General features: G+C 47.2%; 3 protein-coding genes across 4 annotated transcripts in view; all 3 read left to right on the plus strand.

Annotated features, from left to right (window-relative positions):
- The window catches only part of LOC132390381 (NACHT, LRR and PYD domains-containing protein 3-like), a 58,601-nt gene extending 51,972 nt beyond the window's left edge, over window positions 1-6,629 (plus strand). For both annotated transcript variants that reach the window (XM_059962998.1, XM_059962999.1), the window contains exons 12-15: window positions 2,263-4,000; window positions 5,491-5,577; window positions 5,733-5,900; window positions 6,065-6,629. In XM_059962998.1, the coding sequence (XP_059818981.1) occupies window positions 2,263-4,000; window positions 5,491-5,577; window positions 5,733-5,900; window positions 6,065-6,152 (2,081 nt within the window). In that variant the 3' untranslated portion in view covers window positions 6,153-6,629. The remainder of the gene's footprint in view (window positions 1-2,262; window positions 4,001-5,490; window positions 5,578-5,732; window positions 5,901-6,064) is intronic.
- Window positions 1-19,196, plus strand: part of LOC132390375 (zinc finger protein 239-like) — a 445,145-nt gene that overhangs the window by 365,853 nt on the left and 60,096 nt on the right. The window lies entirely within an intron of this gene.
- The window catches only part of LOC132390362 (oocyte zinc finger protein XlCOF6-like), a 43,626-nt gene continuing 35,893 nt past the window's right edge, over window positions 11,464-19,196 (plus strand). The window contains exon 1 of the mRNA XM_059962972.1: window positions 11,464-11,843. Coding sequence (XP_059818955.1) covers window positions 11,464-11,843 — 380 coding nt within the window. The remainder of the gene's footprint in view (window positions 11,844-19,196) is intronic.

Raw genomic sequence — 19,196 nt, forward strand, 5'->3', positions numbered from 1 at the left:
TAGATGAGTGAGTCGTACTTCAGTGGTTCATAAGTTGGTGGAAAAGATTCTGAGAGGCAACATTTATGAACATATGGTGAAGCATAATATGATTAGGAATAGTCAGCATGGCTTTGTCAAAGGCAGATCGTGCTATACGAGCCTGATTGATTCTTTTGAGGATGTGACTAAACGCATTGATGAAGGTAGAGCAGTAGATGTAGAGTACATGGATTTCAGCAAGGCATTTGATAAGGTACACCATACAAGGCTTATTGAGAAAGTAAGGAGGTATGGGATCCAAGGGGACATTGCTTTGTGGATCCAGAATTGGCTTGCCCGCAGAAGGCAAAGAGTGGTTGTAGATGGGTCATATTCTGCATGGAGGTCGGCGGTAGTGGTGTGCCTCAGAGATCAGTTCTGTGACCCGTACTCTTCAAGATTTTTATAAATGACCTGGATGAGAAAGTGGAAGGATGGGTCAGTAAATTGGCCGATGACACAAAGGTTGGGGGTGTTGTGGATAGTGTGGAGGGTTGTCAAGTGCTACAGCGGGACAATGATGGAATGGAAAACTGGGCTGAGAAGTGCTAGATGGAGTTCAACCCAGATAAGTGTGAGGTGATTCATTTTCATAGGTCAAATATGTTGGCAGAATATAGTATTATTGGTAAGACTCTTGGCAGTGCGGAAGATCAGAGGGATCTTGGGGTCCAAGTCCAAAGGACACTCAAAGCTGCTACGCAGGTTGATTCTGTGGTTAAGAAGGCATATGATGCATTGACCTTCATCAATAGTGGTATTGTGTTTAGGAGCCGAGAGGTAATGTTGCAGCTATATAGGAACCTGGTCAGACCCCACTTGGATTACTGTGCTCAATCCTGGTTGCCTCACTACAGGAAGGACGTGGAAACCATAGAAAGGGTGCTGAGGAGATTTACAAGGATGTTGACCGGATTGTGGAGCATGCCTTATGAGAATAGGTTGAGGGAACTTTGCCTTTTCTCCTTGGAGCAAATGAGGATGAGAGGTAACGTGATTGTGTATACGATGATGAGAGGCATTGATCGTGTGGATAGTCAGAGGCTTTTCCTAGGGCTGAAATTGCTAACATGTGATGGCACAGTTTTAAGATGCTTGGAAGAAGGTACAGTGGAGATGTCAGTAGTATTATCTTTATACAGAGAGTGGCGAGTGCATGGAATGGGCTGCCTGCAACGGTGTTGGAGTTGAATACGATAAGGATGTTTAAGAGACTGCTGGATAGGTACATGGAGCTTAGGAAAATGAAAGGCTATGGGTAACCCTAGGAAAATTCAAAGGTAAGGACATGTTCGGCACAGCTTTGTGAGCTGAAAGGCCTGTATTGTGCTGTAGGCTTTCAATGTTTCTAACTTGTCATTGGTTAATAAGTTAAAACGGATATTATGGATCCAGGCGTAGTTTCAGAGACAGAAATCAAAAGGGGAATAAAAACATGCCATGGTCCAATGAAATCAGTTTCCAAGTGAAGAAATCCGATTCAATATTCGCCAGTCTCAGAGTCCAGTATCCATGAAAGTGCATTCACTTCCCAGCAACTCCATTTTTTACATCCCTTTATCAACTGTATCATGGTTGGCCACAGTCCCGTTGACCGAATAGTAGGGGGACATACATGCTTATGATCTCCTCTTTGTACATGGTTTCAACTGCCTGCAAAATATTTTTCCAATCTGTAAGATGGTTTCTTTTCCTGTTTAACATTTTCTATTTATAACTTTGCAATACATCCGTCCATAGCTGCAGTGCAACAGGAACCTTTGCCAGAGAACCGGTGAGCGCAGTTGCCCGGCATATTCAATATTGATTTTCTCAGGGAATCTATGCCATATTTTTCATATTCTGTCCCAATTGATGCGTACAATACCAAGGATAACAAATACAAAAATAAAGGGAGTGGATATTATATTTCAGATCTCGAGCTATCAGTGCAGGTTTGGAAAGTGTGAAGAGGCTGAATGGCTGAACTGAAGGAGCAGAGGTTACATGTGAGCTTTGGTGTTGAGGTAGGTTAGAGATACCCGGAGATAGCGATCAGCAGTGGGAACTTTCATCTTTACTGATCGCTGAATTTTATGTCTTACATTTTCTTGGTCCATGAACCAGGTTTTATTGTCCACACCGTCAGCTGTAGGAACGTTGAGTTCTTGCAATATCACTACAGTGATCCGGTTGCAGTTTTCAAGTTGTGTCTTTGACAAGTGTAATCTGGTTATCATTTTATTTCTTTTGCCATTTAAGATGTTCAGCAGAAACACAAGGAGACCCTGCGGGCACAAACGGAAACACTGAGAGTGAACACGATCCTGATGAGGGAGAAGGTGAAGGTTTTCCAGCTGGTTGATCAATATGCTGAGCTCACGGTCATTTCTACTGTTCGAGATCGGAGACTGGTGGAACATGAGCTGCTGGCAAGAGGCAAAGACCATGAAAAATGGAGAAAGAAACATCTCTGTGGAGAACTGGAAAAAATCCGGACTGATCAGTTGTTCCAGAGCAGCTTTTCCCGGAGTAAAACCAAATCTAGTAGTTCAGCAGCAGTGGCTGGAGCCCCGGGGATCGGGAAAACAACGATGGTACAAAAGATTGTATATGACTGGGCAACAGGGAAAATATACCAACAGTTCCAGTTTGTCTTCAGTTTCAAATTCCGGGATTTAAACTCTATTAACTGCAGGATAAACCTGAGGGAACTAATTCTTGATCAGTATCCTTACTTTGAAAATATCCTCAGAGAGGTCTGGAAGAATCCAGAGGGATTGCTGTTTATATTCGACGGTTTAGATGAATCCAAAGACAAAATTGATTTTGCTGACAGTCGGAGAGATACAGAACCCAAGCACCAGTGTCCAGATCCGGAGTGGTGGTGTGAAGTGTCTGACATTGTGTACAGTTTAATCCAGGGCAAGCTGCTCCCAGGGTGTTCGGTGCTGGTGACCACCCGCCCCACTGTGTTACATCTATTGGAAAAGGCAGAGATCAGAGTCTGGGCTGAAATCCTGGGATTTGTTGGTGAGGAACGGAAGGAATATTTCATCAGGCATTTTGAAGATCAGATGGTGGCGGAAGCTGTTTTCAAACACGTGGTGGAGAACGAGATCCTGTACATCATGAGCTACAACCCCTCCTACTGCTGGATCCTCGCTCTGGCACTGGGCCCCTTCTTCACACAAAGAGTCAGGGACCCACAGCGAGTTCCCAAGACCATCACCCAACTGTACTCCTACTACATTTACAACATCCTGAAAAACCACAGCCGTGAGATTGAGAACCCCCGTGATGTGTTACTCAGGGTTGGTCAGATGGCCTTCAGAGGGGTGTCGGAGAGGAAGATTGTGTTTACAGATGGAGATTTGATCAACTGCAGTCTGCAGCCTTCCCAGTTCCTGTCCGGGTTCCTGATGGAGCTTTTGGAGAGAGAGGATTCTGCCCGGTGTGTGGTGTACACATTCCCACACCTCACCATCCAAGAGTTTGTAGCTGCAGTCGCACAATTCCTGAATCCACATCCCGGGGATATCCTGAAATTCCTCACTGAAGCACACAACACGTCAGATGGGCGATTTGAAATATTTCTCCGTTTTGTTGCTGGTCTCTCCTCCCCAATGACAGCTCGGGGTCTGGAGGAGTTTCTGGGCCCATTTCCTCATCAAACAACCTGCCGGGTGATTGGCTGGGTGAAGGAGGAGGTTAAACGCCAGAGTGGAAACACAGAGAGTGAAGCTGGTAAAAGGAGCCTCCTGAACACATTACACTACCTGTTTGAGTCTCAGAATAGTGGCCTGGCTCAGGCTGCACTGGGATCTGTGGATACACTTTCATTCAGTGGAATGACATTGACCCCGATTGACTGCGCGGTCCTGTCTCATGTCATCGGACCCTGTGATACAATAAAACACCTCGACCTGGAGAAATGCCACATTCAGTGTGAAGGAATCCAGCGGCTGGGACCTGGGCTGCACAAGTGCCAGGAGTTGAAGTAACTTGATTTATCTCTCAATCTGAACTGTGAAACTGTTCCATTGTGATGTTTCAATGTAAAGGGATTTGAGTAAAACTACTAAATCAATTGTGAGGTATTCTGAAAAATGGCCAGGGGATTGGTCAGTAATTCCGCAAGTACGGGTGGGCGGGGGGGGGGGGGGTGGTGGCTCTGAGGTTCCTTGTGAAGGGTTGATGGAGACGTCCTCAGCTGAGTGAACAACGGCCATTAGTTTAATGGTAGTAAATCACAGGAATGGCCGTGTTTCTCGCTGCCTGTGACACGTCCATTGACAATGTTCCTTCTCACTGTTACTGACACCCAGACCGACACTGACTGCAGCAGGTGGGTCAGAGATTCACACACCCTTCCTAGTGAGGGAAACGAGACCATTGGTGCATTGTCCCGGTGAGAGGGAAAGAAATATCATTGTAAGATTGTCCTCCCCTGCCCTTCCCCGTGTGTGACTATCACCATCGGTCCAATGATCTGACTGCTCACTACCAGACACCAATGGGCGCATCTCCTCTCCTGATTGTGGGCCTCAGTTCAGACACACTTCTCTGTAAAATCTGTTTCTGCATCTTCCATGTTGTGGGAACTCTCTTCCACATTACCTATTCTCCTGTGTGATCTCTCTTCCCCATCCCCCATCTATCTGCAGGATCTCTCTTCCCCATCCCCCTTTCTCCTGAGGGATCTCTCATCCTTATCCCCTTTCCTCCTGTGGGATCTCTCTTCCCCATCCACCTTTCTCCTGAGGATTCTTTCTTCCCCGTGCCACATCCGACCCTGTCACATCAGAAACATTTTTCTAACAATCGGGACATGAGACAGAATATGACTTTGCTCACTACCAAATACCTAGACACCATGGGCGCATCTCCCACCCCTCCCGTACAATCTATTTCTGCATCCCCTGGACCTGTAGTGATGGAAGCAGAGTATGCCCACACATCGGTGAATCCTGCAACTGTGTGCTCCTCCGGCTTGAAGAGGAGAAGCCGATGTTCCCCCCAAGAGGGCAGAGAATGTAGATGCGGGGTATTCCTAGCAAGAAGTGGGAATCCGGATGGAGGTTCGGTCAACCCCCCACCCCCCCGAATCCTCCTGTGGAATCTCTCATCCCCATCCCCATCCCCATTCCTTTCTTTGGTTTCACTCTTCACTATTCCCCTTCCTCTTGGTGTACCGCTGATCCCCCATTGACCTTCCTGCTGCAGGTGCTTTTGCTCGTTTGGGGTCCCTTTGACACTTTCTCATTTACAAATTTTCCTCACTGTGGGACTTTCTCCCATCCTCTCACGTCAGGAACTCTCCTAACCAGTGGGGAGTGGGACAGAATATATGGTCACACCGACAGACTAAATTACCTCCATTCATGAATACTCTGTGAGGGAAATTGACAGTCATGGGAACTTCGATCAGTGATTTACTGACCCACGTTTTGAAACAATTTGTTCATCAATTTGTCTGTTTGTGTTTAGGCTTGGGCGGAATGAACTCGGAGATCCAGGAGTGAAACTGGTGTCTGCAGCTCTGAGGAACCCGGAGTGTAAAATACAGAAACTGGGGTAAGTATCAGACTGTGGAAGGTTGTGGTTACTGTTACTGGGTGTCTGACACTGAACATTAATGTGATCAGTAATTGTGTTACTGATAAACACTGGGGATTTGTACCATGTCCTGTCTCTCTGTGTCTTTCACCCTCACTCTCTCTCATCTCCAGGCTGAGGGATGTCGGTCTCTCAGATTCTGGTGTCGAGGATCTCGCCTCCGCTCTCAGTACAAACCCGTCACTGACAAATCTGAACCTGGGATTAAACTGGCTGACAGACCGATCTGTCCCCGCTCTCCGCCGCCTCATACAGACCCTCCCGAGTCTGAAGTGGATCGGGTGAGTGTTTGTGTGGATGTTCAATGTGATAAAATATCAGCGGATCCATGGGTTTTCTGGTGATATTTGTCTGTGAGTGTTGTTGAAACATCAACACCAGTCCCCTGTTACTGACACTGTTGTGTAATCTGTTTATTTCATCATTATTCCTCCATCTGTTTCAGACTGTGGAACAATGATTTCAGTTGTACTGGGAAGAAAGAACTGGAATCTCTGCTGGAACGCAGACCCGGACTGAGAGTGAATCTATGAACATCTGTATGTGTGAACATCCCCTTCAGCGGGATGGGGACATTCTGCCCGATTCCCGGCTCTCCCTTTTAAATCCCGCCCTTACCTTTAGCGGCCATGCGCCAGGTTTAATTCCCGCAGACAGGAAGAGCCCGGGAGAGAGTCCAGGAGAGAATCCTTTTGCTCCCTTTGCTGAGGACGGTGTATTCGGCGGTCTGGCTGATATAATGAAGTTAAATTGATAAATACTTTGGACGTGACCCTGGATCTGCAGCGATCCCAGACACGGCCCTGAAATGTGATTTTAATGATTATCGGTTCCCTGATGTAGAGCGATGGTGAGATTATTCAATCTGTCACTTGTTGTTGCCGGTCAATTAATTGTGTGTGACTGTAAGTGAGTCGAAAACAGCTTATTTATACCCATGTTAGCAGCTCACAAGTTGTTTAATTTAAATTTGTCATGATAAAATCAATAAACCGCTGTAACTTACTGTTACAGGAACTCGAACTCGAGTCTCATTAGTGGGGAAACAGTGACCTGGGGTTACTGCTGTCCCCTGCACCTGGTGAACTGCAGTAAAGGGTCTGAGCTCCTCACACTGGTACAGCAGCGTCTCAGCTCCAGGCTGAGGGATGTCAGTCTGGTGGTGACTGATCATCAGAAACTCATCACTCCCCATCCCTCATCCAGGCTGACACACCGCTCTCTTGCTCTCACAGACAAAAATGACAAAAGAGATTGGAAGCTCCTGTACTGTATAATATCTGACCTGTGTCAGGCAAAAGTCGCGAAGAAGAGAATGGAACAGAAGAAATCAACACGGGGTGTCAGACACCGACTGAAACTCTGTAATCATCGTCCCATCAATCTCTCTCCGGGACGTAGAATTACAATATTCCTGAATCAGACACAGAGTGAAGCTTCCTCCACACCGTCCCATCACACACTCCTAGAGTCAGACACAGAGTGAATCTCCCTCCACACCTTCCCATCACACACTCCGGGGGTCAGACACAGAGTGAATCTCCCTCCACACCGTCCCATCACACACTCCCAGTGTCAGACACAGAGTGAATCTCCCTCCACACCGTCCCATCACACACTCCGGGGGTCAGACACAGAGTGAATCTCCCTCCACAACCCCTTAACTCAAACTCCCCGGTTCAGACACAGACTGAAGCTCCCTCCGCACTGTCCCATCACACATAATTCGGCTCAGGCGCAGAGTGCATCTCTGTCAACATCGTCCTATCACATACTCTAGGGATCAGTTACAGAGTGAATCTCTCTCCACACTATTTCATCAATCACTTCCGGGGTCAGACACAGAGGAAAGCTCCTCCCATACAGTCTCATCACACTTCGTCTGGAGTTTTTCTGTCAGTTTAAACTGTGTTTGTTGGCGGCTGCTAACTGCGTAGTTCCCAGCTGCGACCGCTGGCAACTCGCCAAGAAACCAGTTCGCTCCAAAAACCGGAGGCAAACGCCGTTTTCCACTGACATCGGGACAACGTCCCTCCTCCTCTATCATTGCAATTCTCGTTCAGTGTGGGAGCCAGACCATCTGTTGAGAAGTCTTGACCTCTCACGGCCTGGGATTTCTTCAGGACTAACGGAGCCTTTCCTGGCATTGGGATTTCTGGCATCGAGCCAGCAAGGTACTGTCAAGTACAGACTTTTCAAGCTAGTTAAATAACTCGCTCCGGGACTTTATAATCAGCACCGCCGTATATTTCTCGATTCGGACATAGCGCCAGCATGCCGGACCGGTCTCCAGGGAGTTGCAGGTCTTCGGAGAGTTATGCAAAAGCAGTTGCCTCTCCAGCCTCGGACAACGCCCTGTTTTTATCGGTGAAAGAGCAATGTATTTTACGTCCTGGAATTACTCTGGAAAAGTGTGCGGAGGGCATGGAGGACCTGGTTGGGAAAGGTGAAATTTTGGCCACCGAAAAGAGTTCGGGAAGGCAGTGTGTTATCTGGAGAATGATGAGTTCGTGCACTGGGCTCTCAGTACATCTGTTTCACTCTTTGATTCTGCCCTTGTGGTTCATATGGGAGATCTTGAGGCTACGTGCAGGGAGGTTCAGGCGAAGGACTGGCTGGAGCCTGTGCACTGTAAGAGAGTGAAGAAGAAATCCAAGCACCCGAAGATGTCGGCCCCCGACATCGCAGAGCTCACACCCATTTGCACTGAAGTGGAGCGGAGGAGGTGCACAGGTGGACAGGGTGATGGAAGCAGAGTGTGCCCACACATCGGTGAATCCTGCAACTATGTGCTCCTCCGGCTTGAAGAAGAGAAGCCGATGTTCTCCTCAAGAGGGCAGAGAATGTAGATGCGGGGTATTCCTAGGAAGAAGTGGGAATCCGGGTGGAGGTTGGGTCTATCCCTGAATCCCAAATGTAACCACCAGTCCTGTGGTGGGTGGTGTGGTTGTGCAGAAAGCTACTGCTAGGCCTGTTTGCCCAATCGAGGCAGCCCTGGAGCCCTCCACCCAGGACTTAGCAATTAGTAGTAACCACCTCCCTGGAGGCAAGTGTATTGAATAATGTAAGCGGAGAGGAGACCAAGCTCTCTCACTCTCAGCATCAGGCTGCCAGTGGATCACTAGGACCAGAGCTGCTGGGGTCCCCTTCATGCCTGTCTCCTGGGGAGAGTGATATACTCTGCATGCCAACCCCATCAACTAATGGCCTGGAGGGAGTCACTGGGGATCATCCCTCCATTGTCGTAACTGTGAATAAGACTGATGTGACGGTGGAGCGGAAAGGAATGAGGGAGGTACCCGCTGCGCAGTGTGGGTTACAGGGGCAGCCACCTTATACACCACATGAGGAGGAAAATGGGGGATCTGTTTGCAGTGAGGGGTTGGAGGGAGATTCTTTTGATAGTGAGACAATGGACATCCTCACCTCTCCTGAGAAATCCCCTTTGATACCTGTGGAGAAGATCCGAGAGTTTATTCACTCCTCTGTGGGTGCAAAGCATCGGCCTAAACTAGCCTCACTTCGCTGTCCTGGTGTACCGAGGCTGGTGAAGTCCCTGCGAGTCATTCTCGGACAGAAAGGGAAGGGGAAGAGGAAGAGGAATGCTGTGTTGGAAATGACAGACGGCAGCTGAAATCCTTCCTGGATGACCTGGTGATGGACATCAGAGTGGGAAGCAGCCTCGCTCCCTCGGGAGACGGTGGGTCACAGGGTGGCGTTGGCACCACTCGGGCTGGAAAGCAAACAGCATTCTTGCTTTTTTCTCGGGATAGAGTGGTTGAGGTCTACTCCGCTCTCACCGGGAAGGGTACTAGTGTTGAGGCGTAGTGTACACCCAACTTGACGCTCTCTGTAGCTGGTCTAAATTTTACTGGTAGCTGGGGTTCTCTCCGCAGACATAACAATCCCTCAGTCCTCAGGAATGGGAGATATGCGGTGAATTTCCTGTAGGGAACCCATACCACCCCGGGGGACAAGTCCCCTTGGCTCCTGGAGTGGCAGGGCGGGGTCTACATGAGCCACCTCCGCTCCAACTCTAGCGGGATGGTGATCCTGTTGGCCTCGACCTTCCAGCCGGAAATGGTAAAAGCTCAGGATGTCGAGCCCGGCCGCCTGCCCCATCTGGCTGTGCGCCTGGATGGTGAACCTCTGCATTTCATCAACGTGTATGCCCTGAGGGGCGGGGTGATGCAGACGCGCCTGTTCCCTATTCCGTCAGCTGTCCACTCTACTGAGCTCCATGGGTCCTGGGGGTGGGGACTTCAAATGTACCTTCGAGGTGGAGAACCTCTGCGGTTTCCAGCGCGACGCAGCGGCGGCAAAGAAACTGAAGGAGTTAGTCGGATCCTTTGACTTGGTGGACGCCTGGTGGGATCTACATCCTGACTCTGGAGCCTTCTCGAGAAGGTTTAGAGGAGGAGATTCCCGAATAGATCGCCTCTATGTCTCTCAAGCGTACAGCTCTCCCGCGACGGCAACCTGCATGTGGCAGATGTCGTACTCGAACCGTCACCTTGTGTGGATGGAATTTGCTCCTCTGCACTCTGAGGTGGGGCCGGCTGGTGGCGTAGTGGCATCAGCGCCGGACTGCGGAGTGAAAGGTCCCGAGTTCGAATCCAGCCGGCTCCCTTGCACCCTGGTAAAAGTCAAACTGGAGAATGTTACAAGCAGAAAGTTTGTCATGAGGGCTTTCTTCCTCTTCTACTCTGAGGTGGGATCGGGGACAGCATGGAGGGTAATTGTTTTTATGCTTGACCTAGTATATTGGCGGGGGTTGTGACTGTGACGTGACAGCACTGCCCACGACCAGGTCGGAAGGCACGTCACCTGCCAATCTAGGTTTGACCCCTCCTCGCCCATCAATGCTCTGTTACGAACCGGCAGGTTCCGTTCACTATTGTTCACTGACCAACTCGCAGCTTGTTTACCGTTAAAACAAGTACAGAGGAGGAGGGGGGAGGGAGGGAGGGAGAGGGAGAGGGAGAGGGAGAGAGAGAAAAACTGGAAAAGTGATCAGTTCCAGCTTGTCGAGGCTGGAGATTTGGAACTCTGCTACACCCACAAGGGTGGGGTGATCATTGATCCGGTGCACATCGGATATGTGGCTGTCAGTCCGTATAATCCAAAGGAGTGGATCTGGGAATGTCCTGTGGGACCACTGGAAGTGATGTGGTAACCCCTTGAAGACCGTATCCCTGTGACAGATCACTCTGGTGGTAATTCGGGTGTGGATTTGGAACGGCTCGACGGAGGATCTTCCACCACTGATATTTATTAATTACCACCGTGGAACCCGTGGAATTCGGCGTAATTGCCTCCTTTCTGCTTTTTACCCTGGGTTACAAATATCTCTCTCCCATCATTTATTCCGTGGATGAACTGAACTTCCATGCTTTCCCATGTCAAGACTCTAAACCTTGTTCCGCCGAGCTCAATAGTTTGGGAGTTATATTTACACACACCTACACATAACACTGTTAACTTCTGTTAACCTTGGTTAAGTTGCTATATTATCAGTAGATACTAATAAAGATAGTGGTTTTAACATCCGGGCGGGCGCTCCAGTGACCACTGCCGATGGTGCCGCTGAGCTGGGCGCTCCCTGGACTCTAAACGGGACTCACTGGGTTTGCGGCCACCGCGCCTACCCTTGTCACCCGCGAGCTGGTCCGGCTGTTGGTTTCCAACATATGTGCAGCCCTTCATCCACCCCCTGAACGATCTGGGGGAGCACCGGGCACACAGCGGCCACCGGGACAAGAGGGCCATTACGGAGACAGTGAGGTTCTGGATGATAGCCTCCCCAGATAGGACACGGCCCGATTGCCCCGTGAGGTGATCCAGATGACCAGTGTGCTGGAGACGCCGGCTGACGGAACGGCAGTGGCACTGCAACACACCGAAGATGCCCTCGCCCGAACGGCGGCAGAGCTGGCGGCTGTCAGGATGGTTGCACTGCAGAATCGACGGGCCCCGGATCACCTACTGGCGGCTGATGGTGGTACCTGTGCAGTGATTGGTAAGGGGCGCTGCACGTTTATCCATGACGAGTCGACTAACATCACCCACTTGGCTGCTCACATTCGGGACTCGGTGGCTAACATTCAAAAATCGAGGGACCAGCTCCTCCAACACACCTCATGGGGAAACTGGTGGCCGTTTGGATCCCTGGGCAACTATCACCGACTGGTCGTTTGCACTCATTCTCGTTATCATCGATGTGTGTATGTCATGCTTTGCTTGCCAAACTATTCAGAGCACATCTGTCTTTCTTTAGTTCTGTACAGTCACATACAGCGTTAACCGTAGAAATCGTTAAGTGTAAGACTTCCATTAAGATATATTACTTCTCACTCTGATACATGTAATGCTTGGCGAGTGGCGGACTGTATTGGAGGGGTCGTGACTGTCACAAGACGGAACTGCCCACTACCTGGTTGGAAGGCACGACACCTGCCAATCAAGGTTTGACCCCTCGTTGCCCATCAATGCACACCTCACCATTGGTCCCTTTAATTAGCCTTGTATTTGGCCTCGAGCAAATGGCCTTTGCAATCGGCTTATCTCTGCTGGCACCAAGCCATTGCCCCCCCCCCCACCCCCGTGAATTACCAGGGCAGCACCCGCCAGCCCTGCTGTACTTTAAAGGGTGCCACATGCGCTGGACCCTTTCCCTTTGCCATGTCCGAGGGACCACCCTGCTTCACTCCAGGCTGAGAACCGTGGAACGGCGCTGGAGAAAGTGTCAGTGAGCTGTTCATTGAATAGGGTTGGGAGCGTCGATTATTGTCCCGAATAGCACAGAGCCGTGCCTGCACTCGGTCAAGGGGTGTCAGATATCGTATAGAACTTTCCCTTGGGTGTGTGTGCGTGTACTTTGTTCCCAGGCGATTTTCCCACGTTCGGTAGTAATAGTCCGTGTGTGTTTCATTGCCAATCCGACTTTCCCCACGACTGCTGTAAATTGTGCGCATGTGCGTGTTGCTTCTGTCGCCATATTCCCACGTTTTCCTTCTGTAAATAAAATCCTTTACTACCAAGACTATGTGTCCAAAGTCCTTGTCTTTGAGACCTACCGAATGTTTCCCCACTTACAACAATTGTTCAGCTAATTTACACTTTCTATGTTCATGCGATATGGGTGTTGTTTAATCAGTTTGGCATGACCAATATCTACGTCACGTACTGGTTTGCTTGGGAACATCGGGACAACATCCTTAAACTTCAGAATTAATTCATTCAGCTGTTGCTGTTCCTTTGGCTGCTGATGAGACAACTTGTTATCAAATCTTTCTGGAACAACCGAGTTCATTAGCCTAACTGGGAACATGTTTGGCTTGTGAAAAGGCTCAGACGAGACAATTGTTGCCTTCTTAGGGTTGCAAGAAACCTATGTTTTGACAACAACACTCAAAGACGGTGCCTGCTTGTCAAAATAAGGCTTTGTCATATTTATGTGTGCCACCTGAGTTAGTTTACGTCTGTCAGGTGTTTTAATAACATAATTCACATCATTAATTTGAGACGCTATTTCATATGGTCCATAGAACTGCACCTGAAGTGGATTCATCAACATTGGAAATAAGGCAAGCACCTTATCCCCCACCTTCTATTTTCGTTTGCAAGCCCGCTTATCAAACCAACACTTCATCCTGTTTTGAGAAATCTTTAAGTTTTGTCTCGGTAGACTACAGGCCTGGTGTAGTTTATTTTTGAACTCCAAAACGAAGTCTAACAATATAACATGTACATCCCCATCAATCCACTGTTCCTTTAACAAGGTTATAGGTCCCCTCACTCTATGACCAAATACAAGTTCAAATGGACTGAAGCCCAGTGTTTCCTGTACCGACTCTCTTACTGCGAACAAAAGCAAATGTATTCCTTCATCCCAGTCTTTTCCATTTTCAACACATACTGTTTCAACACATACTCATTTTCAAGACATACTTAATCATTGTTTTGAGGGTAGCGTGAAATCTTTCCAAAGCCCCTTGTGATTCCTAATGGTACGCAGATGATGTAATTTGTTTAGTTCCTAGTTCATAAACTACCTGCTGGAATAATCCATGTGTAAAATTACTTCCATGATCAGACTGGATTTCTTTAGGCAAACCAGATAAAGTAAAAAACTTGGTAAGAGTCTTCGCCACAGTTTTAGCTTAATATTTCTGAGAGGTATTGCCTCTGTGAATCTGGATGCAGTACACATAATAGTTAGCAGATACTGATGGCTAGCTTTAGTCTTTGGCAATGGGCCAGCACAATGCACGATAAATTTTGAAAAGGGTTCACCGAATGCAGTTTTAGACCACAGTGGGGCCACTGGTGTGACCTGATTAGGTTTACCCACAATTTGACAAGTGTGACAGGTTCTGCGAAAGGTCACAACATCTGTCCTCAAATTAGGCCAGCAAACTTCTATCATAATCCTGTTTACAGTTTCATTCACTCCAATATGGCCACCAAAAGGCATACTGTGGCCATAGTTAAAATTTCAGCCCTATAAACTTAAGGAACTACAACTTAGTGAACAATTGCCTATTCCTCACTCGCAAGTACAGCAGGTGGTCTCCACTTCCTCATTAACACTCCATCCTTGAGATAATATACTACTGGCACTTTCTTAATCTCAACATCTGAGAGAGCTGTTTCTTTTAAAGCTTCAATCTCAGGGTCTTGGTTCTTTTCTGCTATAAACTCCTTCCTAGACAGGGATAAATCTTTCTCATCAGACTTACTACCTGAATCTCGTTGAAACACTGAAGGCAGAAAATTCCCTGACAAGTCATCATAGCCTGAATCCCGATTTTGGCTATCATTGGTATCAGAATCATGCTGCACAGAACCGTCTGCGTCGGCAGACTTTTTTAGCCATACTTCGAGTTACTGCGCAGGAAGGATTAATGTTAAAATCCATCTGTGGGTCGTCAGTGGTTGGCTTAGTTGTCAACAGCACTGCAGGAACAACTTTACCATCTGCCAGGTCATTCCCTGACAGCAAAGTAACATCTTCCACCGGTAAATTGGAGCACAATCTGATCTTAACAGGTTCCGAAACCAACCCTGACTGTAAAGTTACTTTGTACAACGGCACAGAAAACATGCCGCCCCCAATACCTTTAATAAGATTTACCTCACCAGTGTCAGTCTCATCACCAAACTTTAGAACGCTGTCTAATATAAGTGACTGTGAAGCCCCAGTACCACTGGTACTGGGGTAGACCCTTCCTTTTCTAATACAAATCCATCTGACATAAAATAATTGTATCCCTTCTTAACTCGGTCAGACCTCTCAGTCCTGAACTGAACCTCAACAGAATGTTCAGAACCCTGTGGGTTTATAGGTGCTTTAACATATTGAACACAGGGATTTGGGACTGTCTCCTTTTCCTTTTTCTTCTTCAGGACAGAACAATTAGCCATCATATGACCAGCTTTCTTACAAGAGTAACAAGTGAGACCAGAATATTTCTCCTTCAACTGTTTCCCTTCATCCTTACTCTTGTCACTAGTCCCAGCTTTAATTTCTGGTTTTCCCTGGTTATCCCTGCTACTCTGTTGGAAACTCTTATTCGGGGTAAACTGAACCTTATGAGTTAAAGAAAACTCATCTGCTAGTCTAGCAGACTCCTGCATAGTGGCAGCAACATTTCCATCTAAATACATATTTATGTCATCAGGGCCTTTTGAATTCTTCAATTAAAACCAACTCTATCAAGCTGTTAAAATCATCATTTACATTTTTATATGTGCACCAGCGGTCAAAACACACAAACTTCTTATAAGCAATTTCCATACGTCTGATTCACAGATTTCCTCAAATTTCTAAACATTTGTCTATAAGTTTCTGGAACCAACTTATAAGCTTTCAGCACAGCCTGTTTCACAATGTCATAATTAGCTGCATTTTCAATTCATACGGTAGAATAAACTTGTTGAGCCTTACCCTTAATTATACTTTGTAACAAAAGAGTCCAGCTTCCTTTCGGCCACTTTTGACTTTCAGCCACTTTCTCAAAAGGCTGGAAGTATTTACCAAACTCAGTCTCATCAAATGGAGGGACAAATTTAACTTCTTGGCTGGCAATAAATGGTACAACCAACTCCTTTGAGGCAGCAACTTCTTTCCCGAGCCTTAACTTAGCCTTAAAGCCTCTGTCTTTCTCCTTCTTCCCTCTGTGTTTCTGCTTCCTCAGCTTCAGAACGCATTTTTTACTGTCTCTTCCCTCTGTTTGGCTGCCTCTCTGGCATCAAACCACCTCTGTCTCTCTTTCTCTTCAGCCTCTAATTTAAGTACATGAACCTTCAATTGTTCCGGTCCTAACTGGATCTCCTCCTTACTCACGGGAAAACTCTAACATCTCCTTATCAAACAACTTCATAGATATATAGTGCTCAACTATTTTCTTCTGGCTTTCATATAGCCCCCCTGTGGCGGCTGCAATTCCCAGCTGCACCATCAACCGGCCATATTAAAGTGTCCTGTAGCCGCCCATCCTCCTGATAATCTGGTAAACGACTGAGCTGTTGCATTACACCATCTACCTAAGTAGATGGGGCTGGATAATTGGGTCATGCCATTCTGCTACAGCCAGAAGGACGATCTCTGGAGCTACTTCATTTATGCCGTATCTTTTTAAGGAGAGGAAAGTTTTCTCTCCCCTGCAATTTACTATGGACTGGCCAGCATCCAATATAAGCCTACAGTCAGGAGCTGAGTGGTGTCTCTTGGTTTGAGGAGTATTTCTCTATGTTGTTCGAACCCAGTTCTGTTCTGTTTAGCTGATTCAGGTTTAGACTCGAGAACAGTTCTGTTGAGTTTATAAACATTTTGGGTAATAAAACCCCTATTTTGTTCACCCTTACCTGCTCTCCCAGTTTTATGTGTCCCCTGGTCATTCACAGATTCTTAACTCCTTAAGGTTCAGCCCATTATCAATAGTAAGCAATTCATGCTTTTTGGCTTTTCCTAATGCCTCAGGGGTTGTCACATTCAGAAATTTATCAATATCCATTACAGCTGATTTCCACACACAACTAAATCAAAAAGGATCTCCCCAATCAAATCGATAATTAATCGATCAATACGCCCCCAAATTTGTTCATATCCCGGACGCAGGCCCCAATTTTGTTATGAAGCATAATGCTTTAGAAACAAACCAGCAGCAATAGACTGCACCTGGAGACTGGTTTTCATGTTAAAACCACTAGCTTTATTAGTAACTACTTTTAATATTGCAACTTAAACAAGTTAAACAAAAGTGAAGTGATATGTGTATAAACGTGTGTGTAAATATAACTCCCAAACTATTGAGCTCAGGGGAAACAAGGCTTGGATGGTAAAGTATGAAAGTTCAGTTCAACCACAGAATAGTTGATGAGACGCAGATATTTGTAATGCTAAGGCAATTATGTCGAATTCCACAGGTTCCAAGGTGGTAAAACGCGAGAACAGTTCCTGTAGATTTCATCCATCATTCCAAATCCACATACGAATTATCACCGAAAGTGACTTGTCACAAGGGGTATCGTCTTCCAGTGAATTACCCCACTTCACCCAGCAAGGGTTAACACATCAGTGGTCTTCACAGGATACCCCAAATCAGATCCACTCCTACGGATCAAACAAGGTGACAACAACATTCGATTTTCCTCCTTCTTCTCCGTCTGACTCTGTGTCCTCAGTTAAAACTATACAAGCTGCGAGCGAAGTAAACAAGCTGCAAGTCAGACTGATTTGCCTTCTTAATCTCTCTCTCTCTCTCTCTCTCTCTCTCTCTTAAAATGACAGTCTACAGCAAACAAAACCAAAGGATTCATAACAATGGCCTCTCCTTACTGTGAACTGACTGGTGTGCCAAGAGGTGGGATGACTGAGTGAATCCTTTCCCATATTCTGAGCCTCTCTCTAGTGTGAACTCGCTGATGACTCTGTAGGGTGGATGACTGAGTGAATCTCTTCCGACAGAATAAGCAGGTGAACGGCTTCTCCCCAGTGTGAACTCGCTGGTGTCTCTGCAGGGTGGAAGAGTCAGTGAATCTCTTCCCACAGACTGAGCAGGTGAACGGCCTCTCCCCAGTGTGAACTCGCTGGTGTCTCTGTAGGTTGGATGACAGAGTGAATCCTTTCCCACAGACTGAGCAGGTGAATGGCTTCACCTCAGTGTGAACTCGCTGGTGTCTCTGTAGGGTGGATGACAGAGTGAATCCTTTCCCACAGACTGAGCAGGTGAACGGCTTCTCCCCAGTGTGAACTCGCTGGTGTCCCAGTAGGGTGGATAACTGAGTAAATCTCTTCTCACAGACTGAGCAGGTGAACGGCTTCTCCTCAGTGTGAATTTGCTGATGTACCAGGAGGCGGGATGACAGTGTGAATCCCTTTCCACAGTCTGAGCAGGTGAACAGCTTCTCCCCAGTGTGAACTCGCTGATGTACCAGTAGGGTGGATGACAGAGTGAATCCTTCCCACAGACTGAGCACGTGAATGGCTTCTCCCCAGTGTGAACTCGCTGGTGACTCTGTAGGTTGGATAACTGAGTGAATCTCTTCTCACAGACTGAGCAGGTGAACGGCCGCTCCCCAGTGTGAACTCGCTGGTGAGCCATTAGTTCAGATGACAGAGTGAATCCTTACCCAGAAGTTCAGCAGAAGACCAGCCTCTGCCCGGTTTGAACTGATTGGTGTGTCCACAGGTGGGATGACCGACTGAACCCCTTCTCACACACAGAACAGGTGAATGGCCTTGTCCAGTGTGAACTTGCTGATGTACCTTTAGTTGAGATGACCGAGTGAATCCATTCCCACTGTCTGGGCAGGTGAATGTCCTTTTTCCTGTGTAAAATGATGGGCGTGCCAGTTGGTCAAAATCACCGAGTGAATTCCTCCCCACAGTCTGAGCAGGAAGGGTGGACAATTGGATCCCTTGCTCCACTTCTTAAGTATCTAGGCAGAGACAACAAAACTTGCGTGTCGTTTTTGAGCTTCCTGGAGATGAATTCCTTCTCATTTTTAACCTGTAAAAAAATTTACAAAATCCATCAATGGGTTTAGGACAACATTTCAGATGAGATTCCTTGAGTTGCCAAGGTTTGATCTGGTATCACACGGTTACAGTGAGGTTCACCCTAAGTTGGACAGAGAAATCATCTCCTGACTGGGTAGAGTGCTGGAACCAGGAATGACCATCAATTCCCTGATACTCTTCCTGTCTCAATAACAATGGAGCATTTCTGTCGTCTCCAATCTGTGACCTGGCTCATTTTGACTCCCTCCATTGGTATTATTCCTGGCTCCTGCTGAGCGGCACGTGTTCCTTGTCCCACAGTGACTGAAACACTCTCATGCAAATTGTCTTTCTTGACGTGCAGCTGGGATCTTCTCTTGTGTATTATTAACAAAATGCCACAATTTTAACGCCATTTAAAAAATTCCTGCTGAAATGACTGGTTGGCCGCACATCTGTTAAAAGGACTTAGAGTGAATTTTTGTATTATTTCAGGTTCTTGTCGCAATCATAGAAAATTTCAACACAGAAACAGGCCCTTTGGGCAATCTAGTTTGTGCTGAACTATTTA

This window comes from Hypanus sabinus, unplaced genomic scaffold, assembly GCF_030144855.1.
Source record: "Hypanus sabinus isolate sHypSab1 unplaced genomic scaffold, sHypSab1.hap1 scaffold_88, whole genome shotgun sequence".
Lineage (NCBI taxonomy): Eukaryota > Metazoa > Chordata > Chondrichthyes > Myliobatiformes > Dasyatidae > Hypanus > Hypanus sabinus.